Raw genomic sequence first — 26,321 nt, forward strand, 5'->3', positions numbered from 1 at the left:
GCTTGTAGGGTTCACCTGGGCAAGCTCGTCTTCAAAGAAGCCAGCAAAGGAGCCTTCCCCAGTGTTCTGTCTTAGGGCCCCGGCTGACCGCAATCCAAGACAGTGCTCTGATTAATGGACTGGGACATTGGGCTGCCCATCCCTAGTGAGGTTTCTGTAGATTAACAGGGGCCTTGTTAATAAAATTCTATAGCATAAAAAAAATGACTAAAGTAGGAACTTCCAGGGACAGCTTAAAGGGTGCTGGAGGTAACGACGCTGTTTTCAGAAAGAACAGGCTTTCAGGGTCTCCTGCAACTTACTTGCTAGGTCGTGGTGGCCTTGGCGCTTCCACCGGCCCCGGTTTGCAGGCCGCTGCCACCCGGGCTCGTGTTCTGGCAAACAGGGCAGTTCGCCTTACTAGTATTTTGGGTCTGAGATGTCCCCTCTCAATCCGCAGCACAAGAAGGGGGTATTCACATGGAACCCTCGGCCCTAGCATCCGCGGGGACATGAGCTTCCCTGCACCGCGCCCTTCCTGGGGTACCGCCGGGAGGACGCGGGGCGGGGCGGGGCGGGGCGGGGCGTCCTACCTGGAAGTACCTTCGCCCACTTCACCACTTGGATCATCTGCTTGCCCGCCAGGCGGTTCAGCGTGGAGAGGAGGTTTTCGGCCGTGTCGGGCTTGGAGCTGTCGTAGCCCGCGTACACGACCTCGGGCTCGATGCTCTCCAGGATGGTGACCGGGGAGGGCGCGAGCGCGCGGGACACGGCGGCGAGCTGCGGCACCAGCGCGGCGGGCACGGGCGGCTCCTGCGCGGGCGCGAGGTACGGCGCCCCCTCCTCGGGGCTCTGCGGCGGCGCGGGCGGCGGCTCCTCGTGCGCGCCCTTGAGCTTGCCCAGCTTCTTGGACTTGCGGGCTGTGAAGAGGCACAGACGGGAGGGTTGGGCGGGGGGGCGGGCGGGCGGCCGGGGCCACGCGCCTGCCACCAGGGGACCACGCCGACGACCTCGCGAGCAGGTGCCCCGAAGGCCCCACTGTGTGACGAGGCGGCGGGCCGGAGCGGCCACGAGCCTGTGGCAGGAGAGAGGGGAGTTCGGAGGCCAGCGGGTGGCGGACGCGGCGGGGACATCCCCAAGGAGCCGGGGATGCCCCCCCCCCCCTGCCCCGGGCACCGCTCACAGGTGCGCACGGCCCGGCTGCTGGTGCATCCGCAGCATCCGCGGCCACGAGACCGACCCGAGACCCGGCTGCTCCTCACTTGCAGCCCCCGCGGCGCCTCGGTCAGTGCGATGCCTGGACAAACTGACGTGTGGATTTCCGCCGCGTTATGGGGAGAGCGATCGACCCCAGAGCAAAGGCAACAAAAGGGAATAAATTAAATATCTAGGGGATTTCAAACTGCAGAGCTAAGTACTACATGTACAGGAATCAACGCTACAAAAAAATCAGGCGCAAGTTCCACCAGGACACACATATGAAATCTTTAAACATCTGCCTCGCTCTCTGTTTTTAATATGAACGAACAATACACGTATCATATAATCTAGAGCTAAAAATGTACTGATGCTATATCAGAATCCCACCCTAGATTTTTAGGACAACATACCCTGTACGAGTGACCCGATGTTCTCACTTACCCAGAACAGTCCTGGTTTATGCCGGTTTTCCCAGGATGATCACCAATAAGGCCCTGTTTACTCTTAGAAGTGCCACATTTTCGATAATAAACATAATACAGTCATTTAAGTGAAAACCAAAGGGTCAGTATTAAGGTTGATAGCAACTGTTTTTCTTTCTCATTTCTCTCAAGGGCTCTTGAAATAGAAAATGAGAAATCAAAGACTGGGGAGGTAGAAGAGAGACCGGAAGGTGGATAGGAGGACTGGGTGGGGGTGGGAAGCACATGCATGGGGTGGACAAGTAGACAGACAGATAACTGGGAGGATGGATGGATGGATGGATGGATGGATGGGTGGATGGATGGATGGATGGATGGAAGGACGACTGAATGGATAAAAAGGAAAGAAAGCTTAGAAATGCCAAACTGAGCTTCGAGCTATGATAATAACTTCCTTAGCAAATGCAAGGTTTTCAATTTTACTGAAGATTTTATTTTAAAATCTTGAAGGACCTTCTCCTTAGTTCTAACATGTAAGGGACTTCTAGAACACAAATTTCACGTCAAGTCAAAATATGCCACACCAATAAACTTGATTTTTAAAAACAACCATTCATGATTACAATTATGGGCATCAATATTTACCACATTCATCACAGAAACACCAATTCAGATACAAGGCAAGCCACTAGCCAACAATAGATCTATCTGCCACACATCCCTTAAATATTGGAATTGGGCTTAAAAGATATAAGTTCTGTCTTTCAGGAGTTTGACCTTAGCAGAAAAATTTTAAAAGTCATTTCAAATCATTTCATTTCTTTATAGGCTACCTCCTTCAAGAAAAGATTTGTGGCAGAAAAACCTGATTTCTGGGGTTGTTTCAATGAAAAGCAAATGTATCATATTCATATATGCTAACAGGAAGCTGAGAACAAATCCTGGCCAGGAGTGCTGAGCTTACAGTAGAGAACTAAGGTGTTTCTGATGAATTGGATGAGTGAGCAAACCACCAAGGAGAAAAAAAATCAGCAAAGTGCCTCACAAATAGCATCTACTGATTATTTGGGGAATCAGATACTTGGAACTGCCTGTGTCACATAAACTTTTCTCTAAGCCTCAAATGATTTGTCTGAAAAATGGAGATGACAGGGCTTCCCTCTCCTATCTCACAGTGGGCTAACTGGGTAAGAAAGATAAAAACATTTTGAAAATCATTAGTAACATCTGAAATAATATTTCAGTAAGTGCTACTGAAAGTGCTACCAGTCTTTCCATAATTTTGCAAATATTTAAAATATTCCAGTTCATTAAAATGTCCCTATTCATTGTAAGACTACATCTGATGATAACCATAATTTGATTGACTAGAAGTAGCCAAGGGTTATATTTTCAAATTTTATTAAAAGTGGTATTTGCTTGCAAATTAATTATAAAATTCATATTTGTTTTAGGCCTTAGGTCTATAATGCTGTGTTTATTCTCATGGCTGATTTAAGGTCAATGCTATGAAATATCTTGAAGAAGAAAGCTTAACGTTTTCTCTAGCACTTATCCACAAGGCTACGGCCTGTAGCATAGCCTATTGAGCAGCTTATCAACATTATGTTTAGTGTTTCAGTTACATTTAACTTTACCCTGTGATTTTGTGAATATATGTGGGACACACTTGGAATTGAGTAATAATCTGTATTTATTTAAATAGCTCAAGGTAATATTTTCAGTGTGCAGATTCTGCAGCCATGTGTATTCACCCAGTATCTTTTCTAAAAGCACAGGGAGTTACATAATTAATTTACTTTTATTACTCAAAGTAGCCTTTCTAAACCGCTTGAAAATTTTATGCCGCTCTTCTAATACATGCTGTATTATAAAATGAAAGCTCCTAGAAGTTGGTAATAGTGTCTTATGTGTTCCTATAACATCCTTTCCATGAGGCTTATGGGTACTCAATAAGTGTTGAATTTATTTCAAATTCCAATTTTAATAAACTTTAATAAATTATCATACTCTATTAATGAAGTTATACTATGGGGCTTCCCTTCTAATCTTTTTGTCTTTATCTAATTTGTATCATTTTTTATACTTTAACTCAAGCTTCAAATCCAGGTGTGTAATTAAGATGCTTGCTAATTACACAGGAAAATCTTTGGCCAAAGATCCTTAATAAGCATGATTCCACTATCCAAAGCATCAGTTAACATATATTTGGGGTCTTATCGCTGCCTACTCACCACCTTACTAAATAAACATGGAGTTAATAGGCATTGGGCTTGGGAACTCATGCTCCCAGATGGCCAGAGCCACACTTCATTTCTTAAGTGCCAACAACACCTGTGTGTGCACACGCACGGTTGGGGGTGTGTGTGTGTACATTAATGTTACTGGAAACATGTCCCAGTCCCACTCAAACCTAAAGGAGTTTCACTTGTTCTATCTGGATGTTATGGTTAACTAGTACGTGCTTCCTGGCTGCCCTCAGCTGCCAAATCCTTAATTACTAGCAGCATCTTGGCAGCCACTTTTTCCTGGCACCACTAGGAGATAGAACTCTATAGATTCTCCAAGAATTGTTTCCCCCCAGGAGCTGTGCAACGGGGAGACCCTGCTTCCCATCCTGACCAATATGCAGAAGCAAGCAGGGAGCATCAGGTTGGACCTTAGGGAAAGTGTGAAAAATTCTCAGTGAGCTCTCACGATTTGCAAAGGCCTTGAACGTAGCATGGCAAGACTTCCCTTTTTGGTTTACTCCTTCTTCTGAGGTGGATAGTCCTTTCTGACAAACTACTGGTGGGCAAGAACGATGGCTGGCTAGGCCTTACATCACTCTTGCATCTTGCAGTAAAACGATGGGATAAACAAGATTCTCATAGTACTTTCATCGTGATCTTTCTCAAGTATGTCCAATGAAAGATATTTTAGCTCTAGAAATGGGTAATTAGGACAGCTTTTTTTTTCTTCTTCTCCTGGAGTAGAAGAAAAGGCTGGTATGGATTCTTTTTCAATCATGATGTCTCACTGTAAAGTGAGAATTCTTTCATTTCATTTCAGAGATGTCTCATACCATGTCTTGAAATGTTAAGTGTGGGCAGGATATATTCAGGTCATGCGAAAACATGTATTTTCTGTTCACAGGCCAAATATAATTTCTGGCTTGAATCCACCGGATAAGAACAGTACCCACCCCACCATCCTTATTCTAACAGACCATTTTTTTTTTTTTTTTGCCACCCTCGACTTGCTTATGTTTTCCTAGCCTCCTCATCCTCGTCATTTGCATGACTGCTCTTTGTCTTTCTACTGCCCAGAGAAGACACACTCAGAGAGCTGGGGGCGGGGGGGGGGGGGGGGGGGAGGACAGCCACGTATTTTTGTGTCGTAAAACCAAAAGAAGAAATGTCATCTTTCTACAGGTTTAATTGGTTTTGTAGCGAAACTTCTCTCTTTGGTACTAATATGTAAAAGAGCATCTGTAGTTCCCAAGGCAATACACACCCCTGGAACTGGGGTGAGCATCCCTTGGCACACTGCTTTATGAATAAATGATTAGCTTCTCAAATGATAATTAAAAGTGGCATTTCAATTGTTTATAAATACTCCTTGAGTGGTTACAGAACTTGAAAACAGGGTATTTTAAAAAATATCCCTAAACATTCTCACATTAATGTACATAATTTAATAAATTAATAGGCATTATTGATGTTAGTAGTACAGAAAATATGCTAAGGCAAACTCAAACTCAACTTCTGACTACTTTAAAAGACATTACAGGGATCCCTGGGTGGCGCAGCGGTTTGGCGCCTGCCTTTGGCCCAGGGCTGCGATCCTGGAGACCCGGGATCGAATCCCACATCGGGCTCCCGGTGCATGGAGCCTGCTTCTCCCTCTGCCTGTGTCTCTGCCCCTCTCTCTCTCTGTAACTATCATAAATAAATAAAAAAATTAAAAAAAAAAGACATTACACACACACACACACACACACACAATGGTAACTGTATGGGGTGATGAATATATTAGCTTGTGGTAATAATTACACAGGTATATTTATATCACAATACCACACAGTACATGTTAAATATACATAATCTTTTATTTTTTAATCATAACCTCAGTAAACCTGGGGGGAAAAGACATTCCAAATTAGTGAATCACCATATATTAAATTTTAATGTGTATACAAATATGTCCATAGACATCATCACATCTATAATAAATATAATTTTGTTGCTATTGCGGAATACGTTTCTTCACGACTTAACCAATAACCAATATCTACCCCTGTGTAGAAGGTGTCCTGTGCAATGTTGAATAACAAGATCTGAGCCTGAACGAGAGATTACAATCTTGGGAAAATTGGATAAAAAAATAAGAGAGTGATTAGGTTTGTAAAGCAGGCTACGGTAAGTGTGGGATCAGTGGTACTGACAAATATGTAGAGAGTCAGACAATGGGAGGGAGACGTTGAGAGGTCACATTTTCCTGTATCCCTCTGCATTATTCCCACCATGCTCTGGGATTTGCTTCTGGTGTGATTCAGATTACACTGAAGACCCACATGGACCAGGCCACCTTCCTATGTGGGGATCCACCCAAAGTTAAGCACCACTGACCCCTCTAACAGGAGACCAGAAGCCAAATCTCATCAGACCAGATGCCAAATCTCATCAGAGATACTCAAGGGAATCTGAGGCAGTCAGAATAGAAGTCTTCTAATTTCGTGGAGATAATAACAAGGTTCTGGAAGATAACCCCCTGATGACATTCTGATGCTTTTGCTGCTAGGGATAGGGCAGAAAGGTGCAGAGTGAGCATCTACCTACAAGGTATTTCTGAGGCTAGACAGATGATTAATATGGTGGTTCTTTTTTATAGCATTTATATTTTTTGTAGTCACATATATTATTTTTTCCTCTAATACTTTGCAACACTTTTTTCCTCTCTTTTTTCTTTTAATGCCAGTCAGACTCAGGAATGTGTGTACAATGAGGATGTGTGTGGAGAGGGTTCCATCTTGGGCCAGAGTTTTGAAGGTGAAGCAGCAGGTCTAGGTCTGGCCAGGCTGGGACTGCCTTAAACTAATTTTATTAGTGGGGAAACAGTGGTAGTAAAGAGCTGCCATTCATTGAGAATCTGTATGTTAAGTGCTAGGACAGTGTCCTGGAAAAATATCCCATTTAATCCTCATAAGCACCTTGTGAGGTAGGTATACCTTGTCATCACCATCATATAGACCGGTGCAGTGATTTGCACAGGGTCACAAGGATGGCACTGATGACGGGGGCAGAGTGATTAGGTGCTGAGCTATTGAATGACAATGGAAAAACAGAAGACAGAAGCCTCATTACATGTACAGATGACATCAAATCAGGAGGTCAAAGGGAGGTGAGAAGGGCCTAGCCCTCCAGTGACTTTCTACATGGTCACTAAGGTTACCATTAGGTCGCTTTGATTGCAGATATTGGTCTTTTCAGTAGGAGGCATATTATGACCTGTACCGGCACACAAGATATTTCCTCTCCCCATTCCTTGGGCAGAATGGTCACTTTCTGTGTATTCAGGGGCTGCTGCTGCTACAGCAGGTATCCCAGGCTTTATGCTTTTTTGCTCATATGAGAATACCTTCATTCTGATGGAAGGAGATATCAAAAGATGCAAATTCAAACTAGTCTGTATAAAAAATAGTATTCAATGGGGGGGGGGGGAGAACTACTTCTGAGCAAAATAAAGTTCCTAAGATCTGTTGCAATTGAGACTTGAGTTCTTTGGACAAATCGATCTTTGAAATCAGATGAAAATTCTTGATAAAATACATATTATTTATTAGCTTTTATAAATTTGTATTCTTTAGGAACAGCTATGCTACACTCAAGATCGATATATCTGTGTACACAAAACAAAATACAAACAAAGGAAAAAAGGAGAGAAAACTTCCATCCAGCTTTATAATGCACTTCAAATAAGAAAACCAGTGCCACAATAGCTGTGGCTGCCAAGCGAGAGGCCCCTCCCTCAGTTAAAAAGTTAATTCTTTAACAGCTGCAAGGGTTGCCTTCTTGGCATATGTTTGAGTACAGAATTTATTACACGAAGCCTGATCTCATTGGGCATGCAAGGTAAATAGTCTCATTAAGAATGTTTTATGAAGAAACATTACTGTTCTAACAAGGTCAAAGGGTGAACAAGGTATAAGAAAGAGGCAGAAGGCAGTGACCTGGAAACAGACTACAGTGCCCAGCTTAATTTACTGTGCCTTCCTGCACCCTAGCATGATCCTCCATTGGCTCAGGCCAAAAAGAAATAGTCACATGCTAGAACACATGTCGGGGAGAAAACCCACAGAAAGGGCCCCACGCATACCTTCTCAAACCAGCAAGTCTGCTCAGTGGGATCTACCTCAAGCAATATTATACACACAGATGCAAAAATGTTTACTTATTTATATTTATAAATATATAAACAAAAGTTTACCCATAGATATATTAGAGGTTATTTACCTTAGGTTAATGGCATTTTTCTTTTATAACATTTTCAGCAAAAGACTCTGTAAATAAGCCCTAAGAGAATGTATAAAATATAATGCTTTAACATTTGTCTGCACATCACTTTTTAGGCATGGTTCAATTATTCTGTTTTTCCCTCTTAGCATTTGTTCCTACTTTGCTGCAATGGCTTCTTCATCCTGGTCCCTTAGATTGTACCCAGTGACCTTACAACTTGCAAGTATTCAAGAATTCTAATGCCATGAGGAAAGTTGCCTAAATTCACTTTCAGATTTTTTTTTTAAGACTACTATTTATGTACCTAAGAAACAAAAACTATGGAGAACAGAAAAATATGCAAACTAGAATAGTTTTATCTCCAATATCAGTTTCCTTCAAAATATTTTATCCTGAGCTCAATATTCTTTCTGTCAAATAATTACTTAGAGCCACATCATTATAGTTTTAATGATCTTTTAAGAAATATTACTTAACAGCATATTTAATATAAAATCATCTCATTTTTGATCAAATTATAAGTAATAACTTATACATTACTTACATGAAAAATAAACTGACTAGGTTTTAGTTGAGACTACCAATGTTGAAATTATAATTGAATGATTAAAAATTATTAGAATTCTTAGCAAGAAAAAGAATTGGTGATCTAGATAACCAAACAGAATAATAACCCAATGAAATGATATAAATGTGTATTTTTCAAAATTGGCATAATACAGAAAACAATTCTGCACTTCTGAGTACTATCACTCTAGTATTTCAACATTTAAAAAATGCAAGACAGAGAAGCCGAGCAGGATTTTAAAAAATCTTCACATTAGAAGCTAACACTAATATAAAAAAAAAAGAATGAGTATAGTAAGTACATGTTAATGGGTTAACAGGACGCCACTCAAGTTGGGGGAGGGGAGAAATTAAATAGGCCTGAGGAAAGAGAAAACAAATGTCAATGTTTGTAGCTTTTATACATTTTAAATAAATATTACTCTACATTTTATTCCACTGACATTATCAGAATAAGTCTAAATTAAGAATTAATAGTAGCCAATGATGCATGTACTTGAAAAAAAATTATTTTTCTAGGCTGGGATCTCTTCAGGATACAGGCTGAATTGGTCTGGAAACTCCCAGATAAAGCTGAGCCAAACCAAATGGTCTTTTCTGAATAAGTGATTCTCTTGAATTTGCTTCTCATGTTTTCCTTCCAGCTTTTTCTCTGAAACACAGGGTTAGCACTAAAACATTCTGAGGCCCTCTGATGATGTCTTGTGTTGGCAGGTCTCAGGTCACTGCTGAGGTGGAGTCTTCTCAGCTGCCTGGTGGTGAGCAGAGCTGTGCCAGGGGTGGGGGTGGGGGTGCGGACACACACGCCTGACCTCTCTGCTCTGTTTAGAAGACGAACAGCTATTTTTTTTCATCTGGTATACTGCCACAGTGTAAATTCCAGAGCTTTGGTGGCTCTCTCAGAACCTAATTCGGCACAGCAGGCTGGGCGAAAGCATCTTTAAAAGAATATGCTTTCCATTTAAGTTTCAAAAGTATTCTTCAAATTTAGCTACTTTAAAAAAAAAAAAAGGTCTAAGAAAGAATTTATGAATTTTTTTTTTTCGGTGCAAAAAAGGTGGTTTTATTAAAGCACAGGGACAAGACCCGTGGGCAGAAAGAACTCAAGAAAGTTCTTAATAAATGCGATGCTAACCCATAAAAAGAAACTTTTAGGAGAAGTAGACATTAAATCCCTTTTTATATTCAGTGATTCCTTATAATCTATTTTTCCTTCACATAGGAGATTGAACCATAGATTTAGATAAAAACAAGTCAGCCCTTCTCCATCAAAGCTGGAAGATGAGCTGCCCTGAGGAGGTCTTCTGGAGACTCTTTAAGTAGTTCAGGAAGGATAATTGGGCCATTCGGAAAGTTTTTCTTTCAGGCTGTAATTCAGATTTATGTCACTGTTAGTAATTTTAAAAGTAATGTCACATTTATAATAAGGAGATTAAACAAAAACAGTTATGGTTTCTTATCACAAATTGCCTACCATTTTCCTGTTAGATTCTGCTTATATTCCAAAGATAGGGTTCCCTTCATTTAAAACATAGTCTGCTAGCATATTCTAATTTTTAACAGCCCTCTACATAGCTCTGAAGAATGGATGGTACTTTTGATGATAAATATCACTGATGGCTTTGCTAGTGTTAGAACGAGCCTCTTCTAAGTGTCACAGGGTGGCCCATGGCTGTCATACCAGGGCAGGGGTCTTGGCTAGGAGTCAGTTCTTTGTTGCTGATTTGGGTTAGGGCCAATTGCGTGCTATAATTTTCAAATGGACAATGTGGTTCTAAGTCACATACCACGGAAAACACCATTTTTAGCACCCATAATAGTTTTTAACTTCCATAATTGAATTGGGGATGCTACAAGCCTTCTCTAAAGGTTTTCCTATTAGAGAATTTGTATGCTTTCATGGGAATTTCCTTGGGCTCAGAGTTAGGATTTGAAATGTTTTTTTAGATTCAACTATTCTCCCTTTACAGATATGATCATAGAGAATAATGATCACAAGACATGCCCAATATACAGATGTACTCAATATTCATTTATTGGATTTCTGTATTCTAATACTTAGAACTTATTGGAGCATTTTATTGCACAGCACACAGTAGGCGTTAAATAAGTACTTACTGAACAAAGAGGAAAAAAGTACAAATAAATGAGTGAATGTTTTGGTGACATCCTACAACTGGTCGCATTTCTTAATGTGATGACTAGTCACCATTCTGTAACAAAGCTGTTGAGGAAAATAGGAAGTATGTTAAGTCTCACCCCAAACCCCAATGAGCTAGGCCAGTCTATCCAGAAAACAGCTCCAGCCAAGGCTCAAGTTAGCCTTAGTGTGATAATAAGGACAGGTCAGGTGTCCTCCAGAAAGAAGCCAAGTATAGTAGTAGAGGGCAGGCAGCCCTACCATTTCTGTGAGAGAGTCTAATGAGAGAAGAAAAGGGAAAAGCCAAAAATAAGTTTTTTTTCTTTTCTTTTTTTTTTCTTTTACCTCTTTAACCTCATAGAAGAACTTATTCTATCTAGAGATAGAAACCAGGAAAGAGGTACTCTACATCCCTAATCTTAGGGCCCACTTAGTATCAGTGAGTTAGCAGCATGGATTCCTTTTTTGTGGGTGCAGTGATAGGAAACGGTTCTGCCCTTAACACTGACCCATTGTTGGGGTAGAGGCGGAGATACAGAGAAAAGCTATGATCTTCTCCTGCCCAAATGGCCCTCATTAATTCAGTATCTGATATCCAAACTGTGAGCACTCTAACAGAATCATAACCTTCTAGAACTAGAAGGGGCATCACAAAACAGCCAGTTTAATATCTGCATTTTAAATCAGAGGAAATAAAGTGCCTTAAGGATGAATTTGCTGAGATTCCAGCTGGTTAAGGTGACATATACACTCAGCCTCATCATTTCAAGTTCAGTGGCCTGTTAGCAGTGTTGGCATCAGAATTTTTATAGAGGAGGGGCTTAGACAAAACTGTGAAAACCCATTTGCTCAGTGAGACATTATCTGTATTTATTTATAGTAGGTGGGAAGACATTTGATGAAAATTATGAGGGAGTATCTAAAGACCTCTCCCCAGGCCATCTGATAACTACTTCAATATCTGCTAATTTGGCATGAACACAAAGCCATCCAAACAGAATTCTGGCTTTCTTAAAAATAGTTTCTTCATGATTACCATGAGAAAGTGACCAAAGTTGGATCACAAAGTTACTCCTAACTCTGGTGGAAAGCTGGTTAGTAGACCAACACTGTTTGCATGATTGTAAGCTGTCTTATCTGTGTAGAAGGACATCTGTTTTGGTAATGACATCCCAGAGGATATGCCTTATTAATGACCCAATAATTGCCATATATAATTCTAATGATAAATTTCAAGACACTGAATAATTGCTGTGGACCTATCAAAGCCCTGTGATTTGAACTGAACTGTTATAATACGCAGAATGCCAAACATGAGTTGAAGCTCCGGAAGGCAGGTGCCTAAATAAGCCTGCAGCTTTCCTAAGTGTCAGGCAGCATTGGGAGAAATAGCTCTTATGTAGTTATTGCTGCCCTCACCTTTTTGCTTCCATGGAACAAGTGCATGGCATAAACTACAATCCTCAGGGGGTCAATTTTTTGTAACATTTCATATGCATCAGTTTGGTTAAGGAATCACTTACATGGATTATTCCCAATATTTTCAGCTGTTACAGTACATGCTTTTTTTTTTTTTTTTTTTTGATTGGTTCATACATTTAAAAGACAAGTTTTAAATCTTGTATTTTCAGGGACCCTCTATCAACCAGTGAGAAGACATACAGTATATTACCAAAAAAAAAAAAAAAAAAAAAAAAAAAAAAGTAGGGACAAGAGACCAGAAATTTTGGGAAGAAACTCTGTAAGATGTATTATCCAGCTACTTGGTTGATGTGCCCATAAATACATTTATTTCCCAAAGTATAAATAATTATTAAAAGCTATGTATATTTTAAAGGCTTAATCAAGATAACAACATAATTGATTAGTTCAACTAATAAAGGATCTAAACAAATGAAGAAAAGCAAACGTTATGAAAACAAAGATTATCCTACCACTCTAACTGCGGTCTATGCATGGTCTTCCTCAGGATCACCTGGAGCCCTTTCAAGATGTAATCTTGGGCCACTCCAGATCTATGGGTCAGAATACCTACAAGGGCAGGCTGAGAGTCTTCATTTTTCAAGAACTCCTGTGTGATTTTTTTCCCTGTATTTTGAAATTAAGAACCACCAACCTAAAGGTTCTAAGTGAGATGACAGAGAGGAGAAACAGAGGGGACCTAGGAAAAGAGTCTAAAGACAGGAAGGAAGGGAAGGGATATACAGGAAGAAAAATAGATTCTATAACAGGGTTTCTCAATCTTATCACTATTGATATTTTAGGCCAGGTAATTCTTATTGTTGGGTTCTGTCCTATGCAATGTAAAGTATTTAGCAGCATTCCTGGCCCTCTACTCCCTAAAAGCCAGTAGTATCCTCCTACTCCAAGTTGTAACAACCAAAAATATTTCCAGATTTTGCCAAAAATCCCCCTGGGGATTATTTATTATATTATATTAATTATATTATATTATATTATATTATATTATATTATATTATATTATATCCCCCCTGGGGATATAAGTACCCCTGACTGAGAACCACTGCTTTACACCACAGAAATTGATAAAAACAGCAATAAAAAAAAAGCCAGAAAGATAATTAATTTCTTAGACTATATAAAAAACAATCAAATGAGAACTGAAATAAGCAGCATACTAATTTATTATGATCCTAAAATTAGTTTCCTTGATCGTAGAAGTCATAAATTGGAAGTGAGCTTAAGTAATATTTAAAACTTTCATTTTCAGAATTTGGCATATTTCACAAAAAATTTTATAATTCTGGTATCTCAAAAAGAAATCTTAAATTCTGGCAAGATCTGCCTATTTTCCCCCGTGGCAACAAATGCCTGGAGCTGAGAGCTGGCCATTCCCCTCCAATGGAGCACTGAAGGTATTCCCTTGTGCTTTATAGAGAGGTGAATTCTATACAAAATATCCTGTATGCATCACTTGTGCTGTAAAAGATTAGAACCCACCCGTATTTTAAAAATTTACATTTAGTCTTCAAACTAAATCCAAATCTTATTATCTGTGCCACACTACAAACAATTTACAAGCACACTAGAGAATTACACACTAGTGTAATCACAGCAGTCAGGTTTACAGTTCAAAAGCCATGGCCAAGGACCTACCATGCCCAAAGGGTGTGTGTACTGAGTGACAAGTGCATATCCTGTATGTCATTACACTCATAAAGAAAAATGAGTAATGACTGGCTGACTTCGACATTTTCACATTAAAATTCAAGCTGGGCTTGATAAAATAGGCTTCCTTACTAACCGTCCATTAAAAGAGTATTTGTTCCTGCAATGAAACAAAACATAATCTTCCTTCAGTTGTGTTGCTGGCACTGCTCCCCATGGTCAACTTCCTGCTGACACCACCTGGAGGTAAAAAGGTCCACACCCCTAGGTTTATAGGTTTCTCATCTTCGGAAGTTGTGCCTTTCCCCCATTCTATGAATGGCACCCCTGCATGCAGCCGAATTAAGTGTACAATTAAACGTGACGACAACGTTAAGGAATTTCCGACTATGAGCTGCACAGAGTTGCTTCAATCACGAGTCTAGTTTCACGCTGTTCATGTAGGTAGGCACGTTTTTCTTGTGGCTGAAGGCCTTATAGATCCTCCCTGATAACATTCTCCTCCTTTAGCTGGCAGGCTTCTCTATTTCCCAGAAATAGGACTAGAAGACTGTCTTCATGTTCATGGTCACGGACACAGCACTGCTTATTTCTGCTTCACTCATCTGGCCACCCAAACACGTGCTGGGCGCTTCTGTCAATCTTGGTGAAGTTCTTGGGAAGACAGGTTCTTCCCTCACTTGAAATCAGCACACACACCTGACTTTGACCTTGACTTACAACTGTTCTGGAGACCATAGATTCCACTGATTTACTTAACGATCCTTGGGATTGGGATCCAACTAAGCTGCTCCACCAACCCTTCCATCCTAAGCTACTCATCTGATTTACTTAATGATCCTTGGGATTGGGATCCAACTAAGCTGCTCCACCAACCCTTCATCCTAACCTACTCATGCCTCACTCCTGTATTTTCTTTCCTTTCCATTACTTCCTCCCCTGTCTTTTTGCACTTATTTTGGAGGCTCCTTTCTCCAGCACTTTCACTCTAGGCCAACTCACACTAGCCTTGCTTGAACTTGAACTTAAAGCTTCACTACCAATCATCAGACCAGGGCTAAATGACAGCTACCCCAAAATGCCATTCTCCCATGCTGGTGACAAAAAATGCAGTTACATAAGCATAATTAAGACGTTCAAACATCACATAAAATTCCTCATTGACGAACAAAGAAATACATAAAAGCTTTTTTGCAATATGTTATCATTTAAGAAGTTGCCAAATTATACTATATAAGTCAACATTATGATCAAGACTTATCATATGTTTTTTGGAAACTGCACCTTCCTGGTAAAAGGATGGAAACAATAATATTTATAGTAGAACTTTCTTAAAATATCATCCTTGGAATCTTTGTTATGGGACTGGTTTCAAAATGAGAATACTGTGCCTTAAATAACTGTATAACCAAACTCATAGTTTTTTGCTAAGGTCAGCTTAGTTATATTTGTGCAAGGTTTAACTGCATGTTCACTCACTCATTCATTCACTCATTCATTCATTCATTCATTCATTTATTCCATAAGCATTTATTAAACACTGACTCAGTTCTAAGTGCTCTAAATATAAAGACAAAGAGACAACTCTGTTCCTGAGAAATTCAAAGACTATTTGGCAAGAAATACCTATAAACAAATAATTGTAATAAAATCTGGTAAGTGTTCCAACAGAGGCTTTGGAAGTACAGAGGAGGTACTAATTAACTTCATCTAAGGAAGTCATAAAAGCTTTCTGCAAGAAGTCTTAATAAATTATATACATACATAACATCCTGGAACTGTCTAAAAAGGAATGAAAGTTCTCCCCACTGGGTAAAAGACTGATCTGTGAGGGGTGCACTTAATGTGGAGGTGATGAGTTTTTTGAAGGAGGTTTGGAGTGGGTAAGAGAGACTTATTAGCATAGGGGAGGAATATGTAAGCCTTTTAAGAACTGTGTGTACAAAGGCACGACCAGAAGCCTGTGAACAAGAAATCAAGGTGGCTTTAGGAAAAGAAGGGGTGGTGCCAGAAGGTAAGGAGACAGGGGGATGAGCTGGGCGAGTGTGTAGAAGGCCAAAATCAGGAAGCCATCTGGAAACCCCACAGTGGCAACTGTGTTTTATCAGATATAGGTTGTTAATAGTGTGATGGCAAAATAATGGTTCCCCAAAGAGTTCTACCTCCCAATCCCCAGAACCTGTGGAGGCGTTACCTTACAGGGCAAAAGGTACTCTGCAGATTTAATTACATTAAGGTAGGGAAGATGCATTCAATTTGGGTCTGAAGATGGAAGGAGGTCATGAGCCAAGGAATGCAGGCAGCCTCCAGAAGCTAGAAAAGGCAAGGAAATGAATTGTCTCCTTGAGCCTCTATGAAGGAACACAGTCTGTGGACACGCTGATTGTATTTTAGGTTGGTGAGACCCCTCTGGGATTTCTGACCTCTAGAACTATAAGATGACAAATCTGTGTTGTTCTAATCTTGTGGGACTTTGTTACAGCACCAACAGAAGCTCCTAGGCCTGGGAATACAGGGGGCTCCCTTGGCCTACCTACCTCTGTTGCCAGTGAGAGGCTTTTGCTGTGTCTGACAAGGGGCCCTGTCACTCAGACCAGTGAGGCTGACGTGGCCGGAACTTTCCCACAGCCGTGGGCAGGGGACAGCCCTGATTGTGTGGAGGGCACGCAGGAGCGCTGGCAGGACTAGTTACACCACCTGCGCCTAGGGGTGGAGCAGAACTGTCCCGGGGGCAGGGTGAGCAGGTGAAGGTGAAGGGCTGCGTGTGTGAACACAAACCAGCACTGTGTTCACTGCTTTATGTTCAGTCACAGGATCCCATTTATTTCAGATAACCTAAGGGGAGGCTTCAGATTTTGTTTCTTAAGGAAGAAAATGAATCAAATATTTTGGAAAAAAAACCCCAACCTGTCGGATAGGAAAGCCTGCTGGGAACAGGGCAGTTAGTGGACCTTAGGGTAAATAAATCAAATAGAGCTAAGTCTTTTAAGTTTTATTTTGAATCTGTTTTTGACTCCAGAGTATTTTAATCAAATCTCTTATATAATATTTAAAGTCTGATAAGGGTTTTTGTTTAACCATGAAACAACTGGAAAGCCAGCAATAAATATGTCATCACCATTATCTGAAAAAAGTTTAATGATGTGACCCAAACCATCTCTCTTGGGCAAGGGTGGAGAAGTAGGGCAGGAGGTCCTTTACGCTAAAGAAAAAACAGTCCGGAGAATAGACTCACTTGAGGGCTTGGAGACAGTGCTCATATGGACACCTTCGGACCCAGTGATGACCAGCTGGAAGGAGGGCCGCCGTGGAGGGGCCTGGGGCACTGTGAGTGCGGGGGTCCCGGAACTCTGCTCCCTCTGCTCTCCTCGGGGTTGCAAATGTCTACACATGTCCAGGGTATGAGGTGGGAGCAAAGGAACAAAAGTGACCCGAAACCATTTCTAAATCTGCTTCCTCTCTTACAACAGATCACAATCCTTTCCACCATCTCCTCTTTCCCCACTCAACTTTTCTTCCTGAGATCATTCTCTGCCTTCTCCTCTCTTTCTCCACCCATGGCTCCTCAGAAGAGAACTGTAGGGCCATTCTTTCAGACTTGTCCTCTCTTAGGATAAGAAACCGACCTTCATTTTTGCATTTTGAACACTCTCCCTCAATATTTGTAGCATTTAAATGTATAATTTATAAAGTTAGTGCTTTGAAAAGCACAAATCAGTAAAGTCAGTGGACTAAAGGCTAACAGGGCCCTTAATAAGGCTATGTGGAGGGTTAACAAGGAAAATACAAATACATTAACTTAAAATATCATTTTTAGGGGACTTCTGATAAAGAAATATTTTCCAAATGCTTAATGATTTCCTTGTGGAAAAAAAAAGTAACACTATATAGAAAAAAAATGAAAACTACTGTGCTTTAAACAAATAATAAAAGGGTTTTATCCTAAGAAAATTGCTACCAAAGTTCTAGTAATCCCTAGAACAGTTGTTCTCAGCTCTATGAACTGATGCAGAATGCATAGTTTTGTTTTTAAAGTAAAAACGCCCATGCTTGGGACACCTTCAGCTCAGGGTATGATCCCAGGTCCTGGGATCGAGTTCTGCATTGGGTTCCCTGCGGGGAGCCTGCTTCTCCTTCTCCCTGTGTCTCTGCCTCTCTGTCTCTCTCATGAATAAATAAAATCTTAAAAAAAAAAAAAAAGATGCTCATGCTTCTCTAGATGTATTCCATGAGGGCCTCTGGGAGCAGGGAGTGGGTAAGTGTGCTTAAAAGATCTGATGGCTGAATCTGATATGCAGGCAGAACCAAGAATGAGTGTCCTAAAGTATTACTTAATTGAGTGTCCTCCTGGGTTCCTTTCTTTTGCATGATCTTTTGAATTTTATTTTATTATCTAAAAATATGAACATATACAGCATGGAAAGATGTTTTTATTCTACAGGATTTAAGTTTCTGATTTAAAACAAACAAACAAACAAAAAACAACCTGGGGCACCTGGGTGGCTTAGGTGGTTAAGTGTCTGATTTTTGGCTCAGGTCATGATCTCAGGGTTGTGAGATTCAGCCCTGCACTGGGCTCCATGGCGGGTATGAAGCCTGCTTAAGATTCTCTCTCCTGGGATGCCTGAGTGGCTCAGCACTTGAGCATCTGCCTTCGGCTCAGGGCGTGATTCTGGGGTCCCGAGATCGAGTTCTGTGTCGGGCTCCCTGCATGGAGCCTGCTTCTCCCTCTGCATGTGTCTCTGCCTCTCTCTCTCTCTCTCTGTTTCTCTCGTGAATAAATAAATAAAATCTTAAAAAAAAAAAAAAAGATTTTCTTTCCCTCTGGCCCCCTCACCCCTCCCTTAAGAAACAAGTGAGCTAATTAACATATGTAAATGTTTTAAACTAATTATCATGAGCTGCCAAATAAACATGAAGCTGAATTTTCACTAGTGAACTACTCTAATTTCAGAATCAAGAGTGGCTAGGGGCACCTGGGTAGCTCAATCAGTTAAGTGGCCTACTCTTGGTTTCTGCTCAGGTCACGATGTAGAGGATCTTGGGGTTGTGGGATCTAGCCCCATGTCAGGCTCTGCGCTCTGCAGAGTCTCCTTCAGATTCTCTTGCCCTCTTTCTCCAGCTCATGCTCTCTCCTCCTCTCAAATAAATAAAATCTTTAAAAAGAGGAATGATTTGGTTTGACTATTTCCAGATTAAGAAAACTGTGTGTGGAAAGACATCTTCGAGAATTAAAAACATTAAAAAAAACTCTTCATAAAAGTTTGTTTCCTGGCTTCTCTGGCAGTTGTTGAAGGTGAGTTCTGAAGTTTCTGGGGGAATCAGTAACATGCTGGGGTGGTTCAAGACCTGAAGGGAGCGGAAAGTCGGTGGCTAGGAAGTGGCTCCCAAAGTTCCAGCCTTTCTTTACAGATGTTTCCTCTTATCCATTACAAGAGCTACAAGACAGACGTGGCATGTGTGCCCAGGAGACTAATCAGAGATGCCTCAGTTGTCCTCAGACTAGAAATGACTTAAAAACTTCTGAGATGGCTAGAAGTCTTCATAGGAAAGTTAGTTTATTTTTATTTTTGGCAAGAATGTGAAGAGCCTAGTCCCATTTCAGGGAGCAACACCAAGTGAAGATAGATGCTGAAGTTTGAACTGGGGTGGTCTGTGGTTGGGAAGGAGCTGGGTCTGTCTTTACGACTTCACGATGCAGAGCTGCACCTTTCCAGACAATGTTTCACACAAGTATGGGAAGATGCTATACGGCTATTTGGTTGGGATTGATGCACAAAGGAAGCAACCAGGATGAACGAACCAAATATCAAGGGACAGAGTCAAGGGAAGCCATCCTGAGGTGCCACCACCTTGATCAATAAATACAAATCAAGATGTTATGGATACCACTCTAAGACAAAGACAAAGAAGTCTAGGGATTTGAGCCACCATCAACACTAATGGTGCTCTTAAGTGCTCTGCTGCAATTTTTAATGCTTATCTGGTCCATAATAAATTTCTTCATTCTTAAAGATTAGGTCTTTGAAAGCAAGGCCAGTGCCTGCCTTCTCATGCTATCCTGGCAACATCGCATGGGATATACAGAATTTTAGAGGCATGTGATACTTATTTGCTGAACAAATCAATGAATAGATTCAGCAGAGATGCATTTTTTAAATAGTATGATCCCCTCCTATATAAACTAATCTTAATATAAAAAATTATATTGTAACAGAACAGAGTAGTAACCGCTTATCTTTACCACTGTTTAAACATATTTCACATTATTATCCTCTCAAAACAAATACTGTACAAAACACTGAGGGAGAAATATAGAACAATTACATTTTGGAGTGTCTTATTTTTATGACAGATCTTCTTTTCAAAATAAAGAAGCAGCACATTCTGAAGAAACCATTTTTATTAGCTCTGCTAGTTCAGCTTTTAAGAGCCTCTCTGTCAAAATGTAAATCATTATTTTTTAATCAGTAAATAAAGTGCTCGGCAAACAACTTGACTTTTCTTCCATCTTTATTCTCTCAATATATTACAGAGAATTATTACTTTCCCTTATTAATCACTATAGTGAGTATGTATTTTATAATTCCATAAATCAATAAAAATATTTTAAAAATCTGTTAAAATTGGGTTAGCCTTTAAAAGGTATATTATCTGCCCCCAAAAATCATCTTAAGAGATACTAATGATATCAAATATCATACTATTTACTAGCAAAGGCTGAAAAACTGTTAGCAAGTTAGCTGGATGGTTTTTTGTACATTCTAGAAGTGAGGACAGAAGACTTTATTGTAACATAAAAAGCTTCCTCTCCCCATCTTCCCAATCACAACATTTTCCTGTGAAAATGGGGAGAAGGTGTTTATGCAGAAAGCCAATGAGCAGATGATCATTAGTCTCTAGGTTTTCAAATGAAAAAAAGATTAAGTTATATGCCTTTAGTGGACATACTGGTTAATTGAAAGTAAATGAATTCAATAATTTTTAACTTTGTGAAATCAGAATTTGAGGTAGATGGAAAAATGAATCCCAGAGAACAGGCAGGGACTTTATCTAGAAACACTGATCACCCCTTTCTAAGTTGACTAAGTATGGTAAACCTATGATGCTTGGTTTTAAAAGCAGTTTGATCCTCTCTAATATTTCTTTAGTCCTCATTCCCTACCTCCCCTAACCCCAGAGCTCATTCTCTCTCCTAGAACCTGGCATTTAGGATGAGAGAACATTTTGAGTACAGAGAGATGTTTTACAAGAGAATGTCCACCTTACACATTGGTTTTTTAAAATTAAAATTTGCTTTATTTATGTTTGTGTGTGTGATTTTTGGTCTGTTTTCAAAGTAGCTATATCAAAAAGTCTTGAATTCCAAAATAAAGCCTTAGCAGTTCTGCTCCAAGAAGCATGAAAAGTTACTTTCCTTTGTTAATTTGTTTACTGAAAACAAATGATTTTTAATTCTAAATATATGGATAACTTATATAACGTGAACAAAAATCTGGGTGTTGAAAAATTACTATGATTTAAGGGATGCTCTACAATTAACAGATGATTGTAATTGTTACGAGTCTGTATTGAATCTATTACACTCTGATTGCTATCTATACTTACAGTTCCTTTCTGAAAAATGAGATCAAAATGTTTCTTGTCAGAGATTATCAAGCTTTGTGCCCCAGGGATCTATAACCTGCCACACCAGCCTGGGTAAGGAAGGGGCAGTAGAGGCAAGGGCAGCCATTTGTCTATATCCTCTGGAGGACTCCAACCAACCAGAAGCTCCATTCTGATAGTCAACCCAGGCCCTCTCTTGGTAAGTTTGAGTACAGGATACTCAGCTGATGATGAGCCTAAGAGACCGAGAAGGCAATGCATAGAGACAAGTGTACTGAAAACCATGAGTAAGCAAAACACCAAGGGAGGGAAGGGAGAGATTGTTGCTTGAAAAGAAATAAAATCAAAGAGAAAGTCCTAGAAATTGAAAACCTGATGTGTCCCAAATAACATTCCAGTATTTTCCAGAGACTAAAAGTGAAATTATCAATTTTCTTAAAATTAAACTCTATCTATCGCCATGAGGTAACTTCAAAGAATATAACAATATGAAGCACCATAAACAAAACAATCTCCCCCCTCCCAAAAAAAAACCCTCCCCATAGTGTACCCAAGAGTTAGAAAACAATTGTGTATTACAGAAAACATCACTGAGTGTGTGGAACTGGAAGGCTGCTGTGGTCCACCCAAAGGAGAAACTGTATCTGTGAGGTGCTTCTCAGAAAGACAAAGGGCGGCTCTGATGCCAGGTCTCTGGAGATCACCAGGGCCCATGACAAGCTATCCTGGCCGCAAAGGTCAGAAAGGCTAAGCTCTCCAGCCCCTTAAATAAAGAAGGGATGACAGTCTACCAGGACAGACTGCAAATGAAAAAGTTAAAGGAAACATGGAAGTAATGGGCCTCTGCATACCAAGCAGAATTTTTCCAACACCTCTGGGTTATATATCTAAAAAGACCCAAGGGGGATGCCTGGATGGCTCAGCGGTTAAGCGCCTGCCTTCAGATCAAGGCATGATCCTGGAGACCTGGGATGGAGTCCCACATCAGGCTGCCTGCATGGAGCCTGCTTGTCCCTCTGCCTGTGTCTTTGCCTCTCTCTCTCTCTCTCTGTGCCTCTTATGAGAGACATGAATAAATAAATAAAATCTTAAAAAAAAAAGAGTTTAAAAAGACCCAAGGGAAGCATCATAGTTTAGTAAGCTCACCAAGGCCTGAGTATGTGCCTAGAAATGTGTCTATTTTTGGGATGGACTGAACCTTTGAATTGAATGCTTCCACTGCTTCCGTTCTGTCATCAGTCAAAAGTAAGACCCCAAAAAGAGTTTTAGAGGAAACCAATACAATTACATGTATATACTAATCGCAAATTATATAATCATAATAGCTAAAATTTGAAAGAAAAAAATGCCTTGGGATTGAGGAAATATAGTAAACCTTTAAATTCTGTTGGCTTTGGGACCAATGCTGAACTTTCCTCTATGAAATTTTGCAGGATAAAAATACCAGTTGTTTAATTCAAGTTATGTTCCTAGGCAATTAATATGGCTTAACTTATACGTGAAGATTGAAAAAAAAAACCCATACTTTCACTGATTCATAAAAATGTGTTATTTCCCCCTTCACTTTACTGTTCAACAGTCCTACTGAAATTCTTATTGTCTAAAAGCAAGAGGAATTAGACAGAAAAAAAATCCAAGGAATGGTATTTCTTCATAAAACTCAGTACACAAGGGCTTTCTAAACTTCTACAGACTACTGCATATCCTCCCTCAGGGGACCCTTAAAGATATAAAAATTGTTTTTCTTATTGGATTTCAGATATTAAACCTACTCTTCACTGGCATTGATCCTGTAATTTCTCTCACCGGACCTTTGCTGCATGGGAGTTATGCAGGTGACCATGCCAACTTGTTGCAGTAAGTTGCTGGCAGGTACAGCCAATTTTCCTCAAGTAAGGAGATCCCTCTCCTTGGGCTTGGTGTGTCAGTTATGATTCTATCATTCTCTGATCTTTGGGTCTTTTGTTTTTCACTCACTTCTCTGTTTTGGTTTTTAAAACATTTCACAGCAGGAGATTGGTTTACTGAGGTCTCTAACCTCCTCTTTTGTCCTCCGTCCTGTCAAGCAAAAACTCCTTTGGTTATATCTGTAGGTCTCGTTCTTTACCTCTTCTGCTCAACAGCAGTATTATTTTTAGGTTTCCCTTCTTAGTTCAAGACCACGAACTCTATTTTCTTTAAGTTTTATTATAAAACATGTTCATATTACTAAAAAAAACTAGAAAAGGTAAAAGAAAAACTTTGTCTATATCCCTACCCTCACTGACACAGCCATTTGGGGTATTATAAAACTTCCTCCTTGTCTGACTCCTGCAAGTCTTGTCCCATATAGCTGTAATCATAGAATAAGTAACCTAAATAATTTTGCATACTAATTTTTCATTATTCCTTTTTTTAGAAAGTTTCTATGTTGCTATGAATTTTCATCGCCATAATGTTATTGGCTGATTAATACTGCATTATGTGGATGAATTTTAATTTACAGATTTTCCTCTCTGGTTCCATTCTCATCAGTAACGTACAAGAGTATCTGTTTCTTTGAACACTGCTAGCTTAGTGTTGTGTTTCATTCCTTTTCCACCGACCTGCCTTTCTGTCTCCAGAAAGCAACCATGATGTCTACTGTTGCTGCTGCTTCCTGTGTCTGACATCCTTCTCTCTCATCATATGACATGTTCTATTCCAAGAAGAGAAGATAGACCTGCCTGGTATGGCCACTGGTTAAAGAAGGCTCCTGCTAAACTGAGTGAAAGTGACTGCTGGCATTAAGGAAAGCTGCAGATACGCAGTGGAAGTAAATTGGAACCCAAATTAGGAATATCCTGTGGTTTGTAAAGTCTACATTTCTAAAGCTACAGGAAGCAAGTTTTAATATTTTAGAGTCCTCATTAAAGGAATGTGAAAGTGGACTAAGCCTATATAATGAAAAATGAAATGGGGGGGGTGTGCTTTGTCAAAGAAGAAAGACAACGGAATTAGAATCCTTACGTTGCATTTTTTAAGTCTCTAATGATATGATCTTGGATTCCAAGTTCCTCATCTGTAAACGGGAGGACTGGAATAGAAAAATCTTGATGATCCCCTCTATCTTCTATGGCCAGAGCACAGTCAATAGGAAATACACCCCCCCACCAAACTCATTCTTGGTCTGAGGGCAACTTGGCTTTAATGCTATGTTTTATATATTTTAGGAGAAGCTCTAAAAGGCATGTATAGATCATCCTCTTCAGAACACTGGCATGTAAAAGTGATTAATTCCTCTGGAGAAAGCTATGCAAAGCAGTAAATTCTCATGCATATGGAACCACGACTTTTTTAGATCTACTGATAGGGGCTAGAGCAAGAGTGGCAGGCCCAGCTTGGGGCCAGGAAAGCTGTTATTTTCCTTTCAATTTCTCTGTTGACATTCTCACATCTTCTGCTATATTTTCCTTTGCATGCAGCCTAAAGCTCAGCAGGATTTTAAAGAAAAGGAATAGTACTTGTGGTAGGAAGGAGGGAGTGGGTCTAGAGAAAAGGAAAGAGGCACATTTTACGGCTCTAATTTTTAAGAAGTAAAAATCTACTTGCTCTTCTCTCTCCCTCCACTTTCTAAGGTAGAGGCTAGCATGGGGACAACAGTTAGAATGACATGCTGGCCAGCTGATAAGATAGGAAAAAAATTATTCTGAAGTATTTTGGATTCCTGAAGTCTTTAGAATGGGAAGGCTAATTTTGTTCCCAGAGTCATGATCACTCATCAACAGAAAATGCCTTCCAAATATTACATTGGGTTGGCAGCTGCCTTATCCCCCAAGAGAGGCAGCAGGGAAGAGAAGTGGATCAAAAGAAACTGGACAGCCCTGCTCTGTTAAGAAAATTTGGGGGGTGATCGCAACATGTATAGATAGGCTTTAATATGACTCGTTGTAAAACTGCTTCACACTAAAAGGTTAAAATTCATGTTATCATTTTTGAATATAATAGAACTGCTTGCGTTTCTTATTGCCCAAACTGAAACTAAAAGCGAGGCTTCGGGGCAGTCCCAGTGGCTCAGTGGTTTAGCGCTGCCTTCGGCCCAGGGCGTGATCCTGGAGACCCGGGATCTCTCCTTCTCCCTCTGCCTGTGTCTCTGCTCCTCTCTCTCCTCTCTGTGCTTCTCATGAATAAATAAATAAAATCTTAAAAAAAAAAAAAAAGCGAGGCTTCAAAATAAATTACAAAAGAAAAAGAAAAACTTACAAAGTACATGGCTGCAACTGGATAATTAGTAAAAGTTAAGGATTTATTTTATTTTATTTTTTAAAGATTTTATTTATTTATTTATTCGAGAGAGAGAGAGAGAGAGAGAGAGACAGGGAGGGAGAGGCAGAGACACAGGCAGAGGGAGAAGCAGGCTCCACGCAGGGAGCCCGACATGGGACTCGATTCTGGGACTCCAGGATCACGCCCTAGGCCGAAGGCAGGTGCTAAAAACCACTGAGCCACCCAAGGATCCCCAAAACTTAAGGATTTAATAATCTATGAGCCAGAAGTGGTTAAATTATAACTTGTGCCTGAAGAAAATAGTATTTTCATAAATATTATTTTCCACTCTGCCTGTTTTTGACTCAGTGCTTCAAAACTCACAGCATGCCTTCGCTCTAGGTAAAATGTTTCACCCAAACCCACAGGACCTGTGTTGCATATGCAGAAACCAATGACAGACTATGTGAACTGTATTGGGTCCTGTGCCAAATCTCACTTACAGGTCATTATAGACACAAATGAAAAAGCAGGCTGTCGTGGCTGCCATTAATG

The 26,321-nt window shown here is 40.2% G+C and overlaps 1 protein-coding gene across 4 annotated transcripts in view; it reads right to left on the minus strand.

Moving 5' to 3' along the window:
• The window catches only part of NR3C2 (nuclear receptor subfamily 3 group C member 2), a 330,635-nt gene that overhangs the window by 67,955 nt on the left and 236,359 nt on the right, over positions 1 to 26,321 (minus strand). For all 4 annotated transcript variants that reach the window (XM_049094172.1, XM_049094173.1, XM_035699336.2 and 1 more), the window contains one exon: positions 573 to 899. In XM_049094172.1, coding sequence (XP_048950129.1) covers positions 573 to 899 — 327 coding nt within the window. The remainder of the gene's footprint in view (positions 1 to 572; positions 900 to 26,321) is intronic.

This window comes from Canis lupus, chromosome 15 (assembly GCF_003254725.2).
Source record: "Canis lupus dingo isolate Sandy chromosome 15, ASM325472v2, whole genome shotgun sequence".
Lineage (NCBI taxonomy): Eukaryota > Metazoa > Chordata > Mammalia > Carnivora > Canidae > Canis > Canis lupus.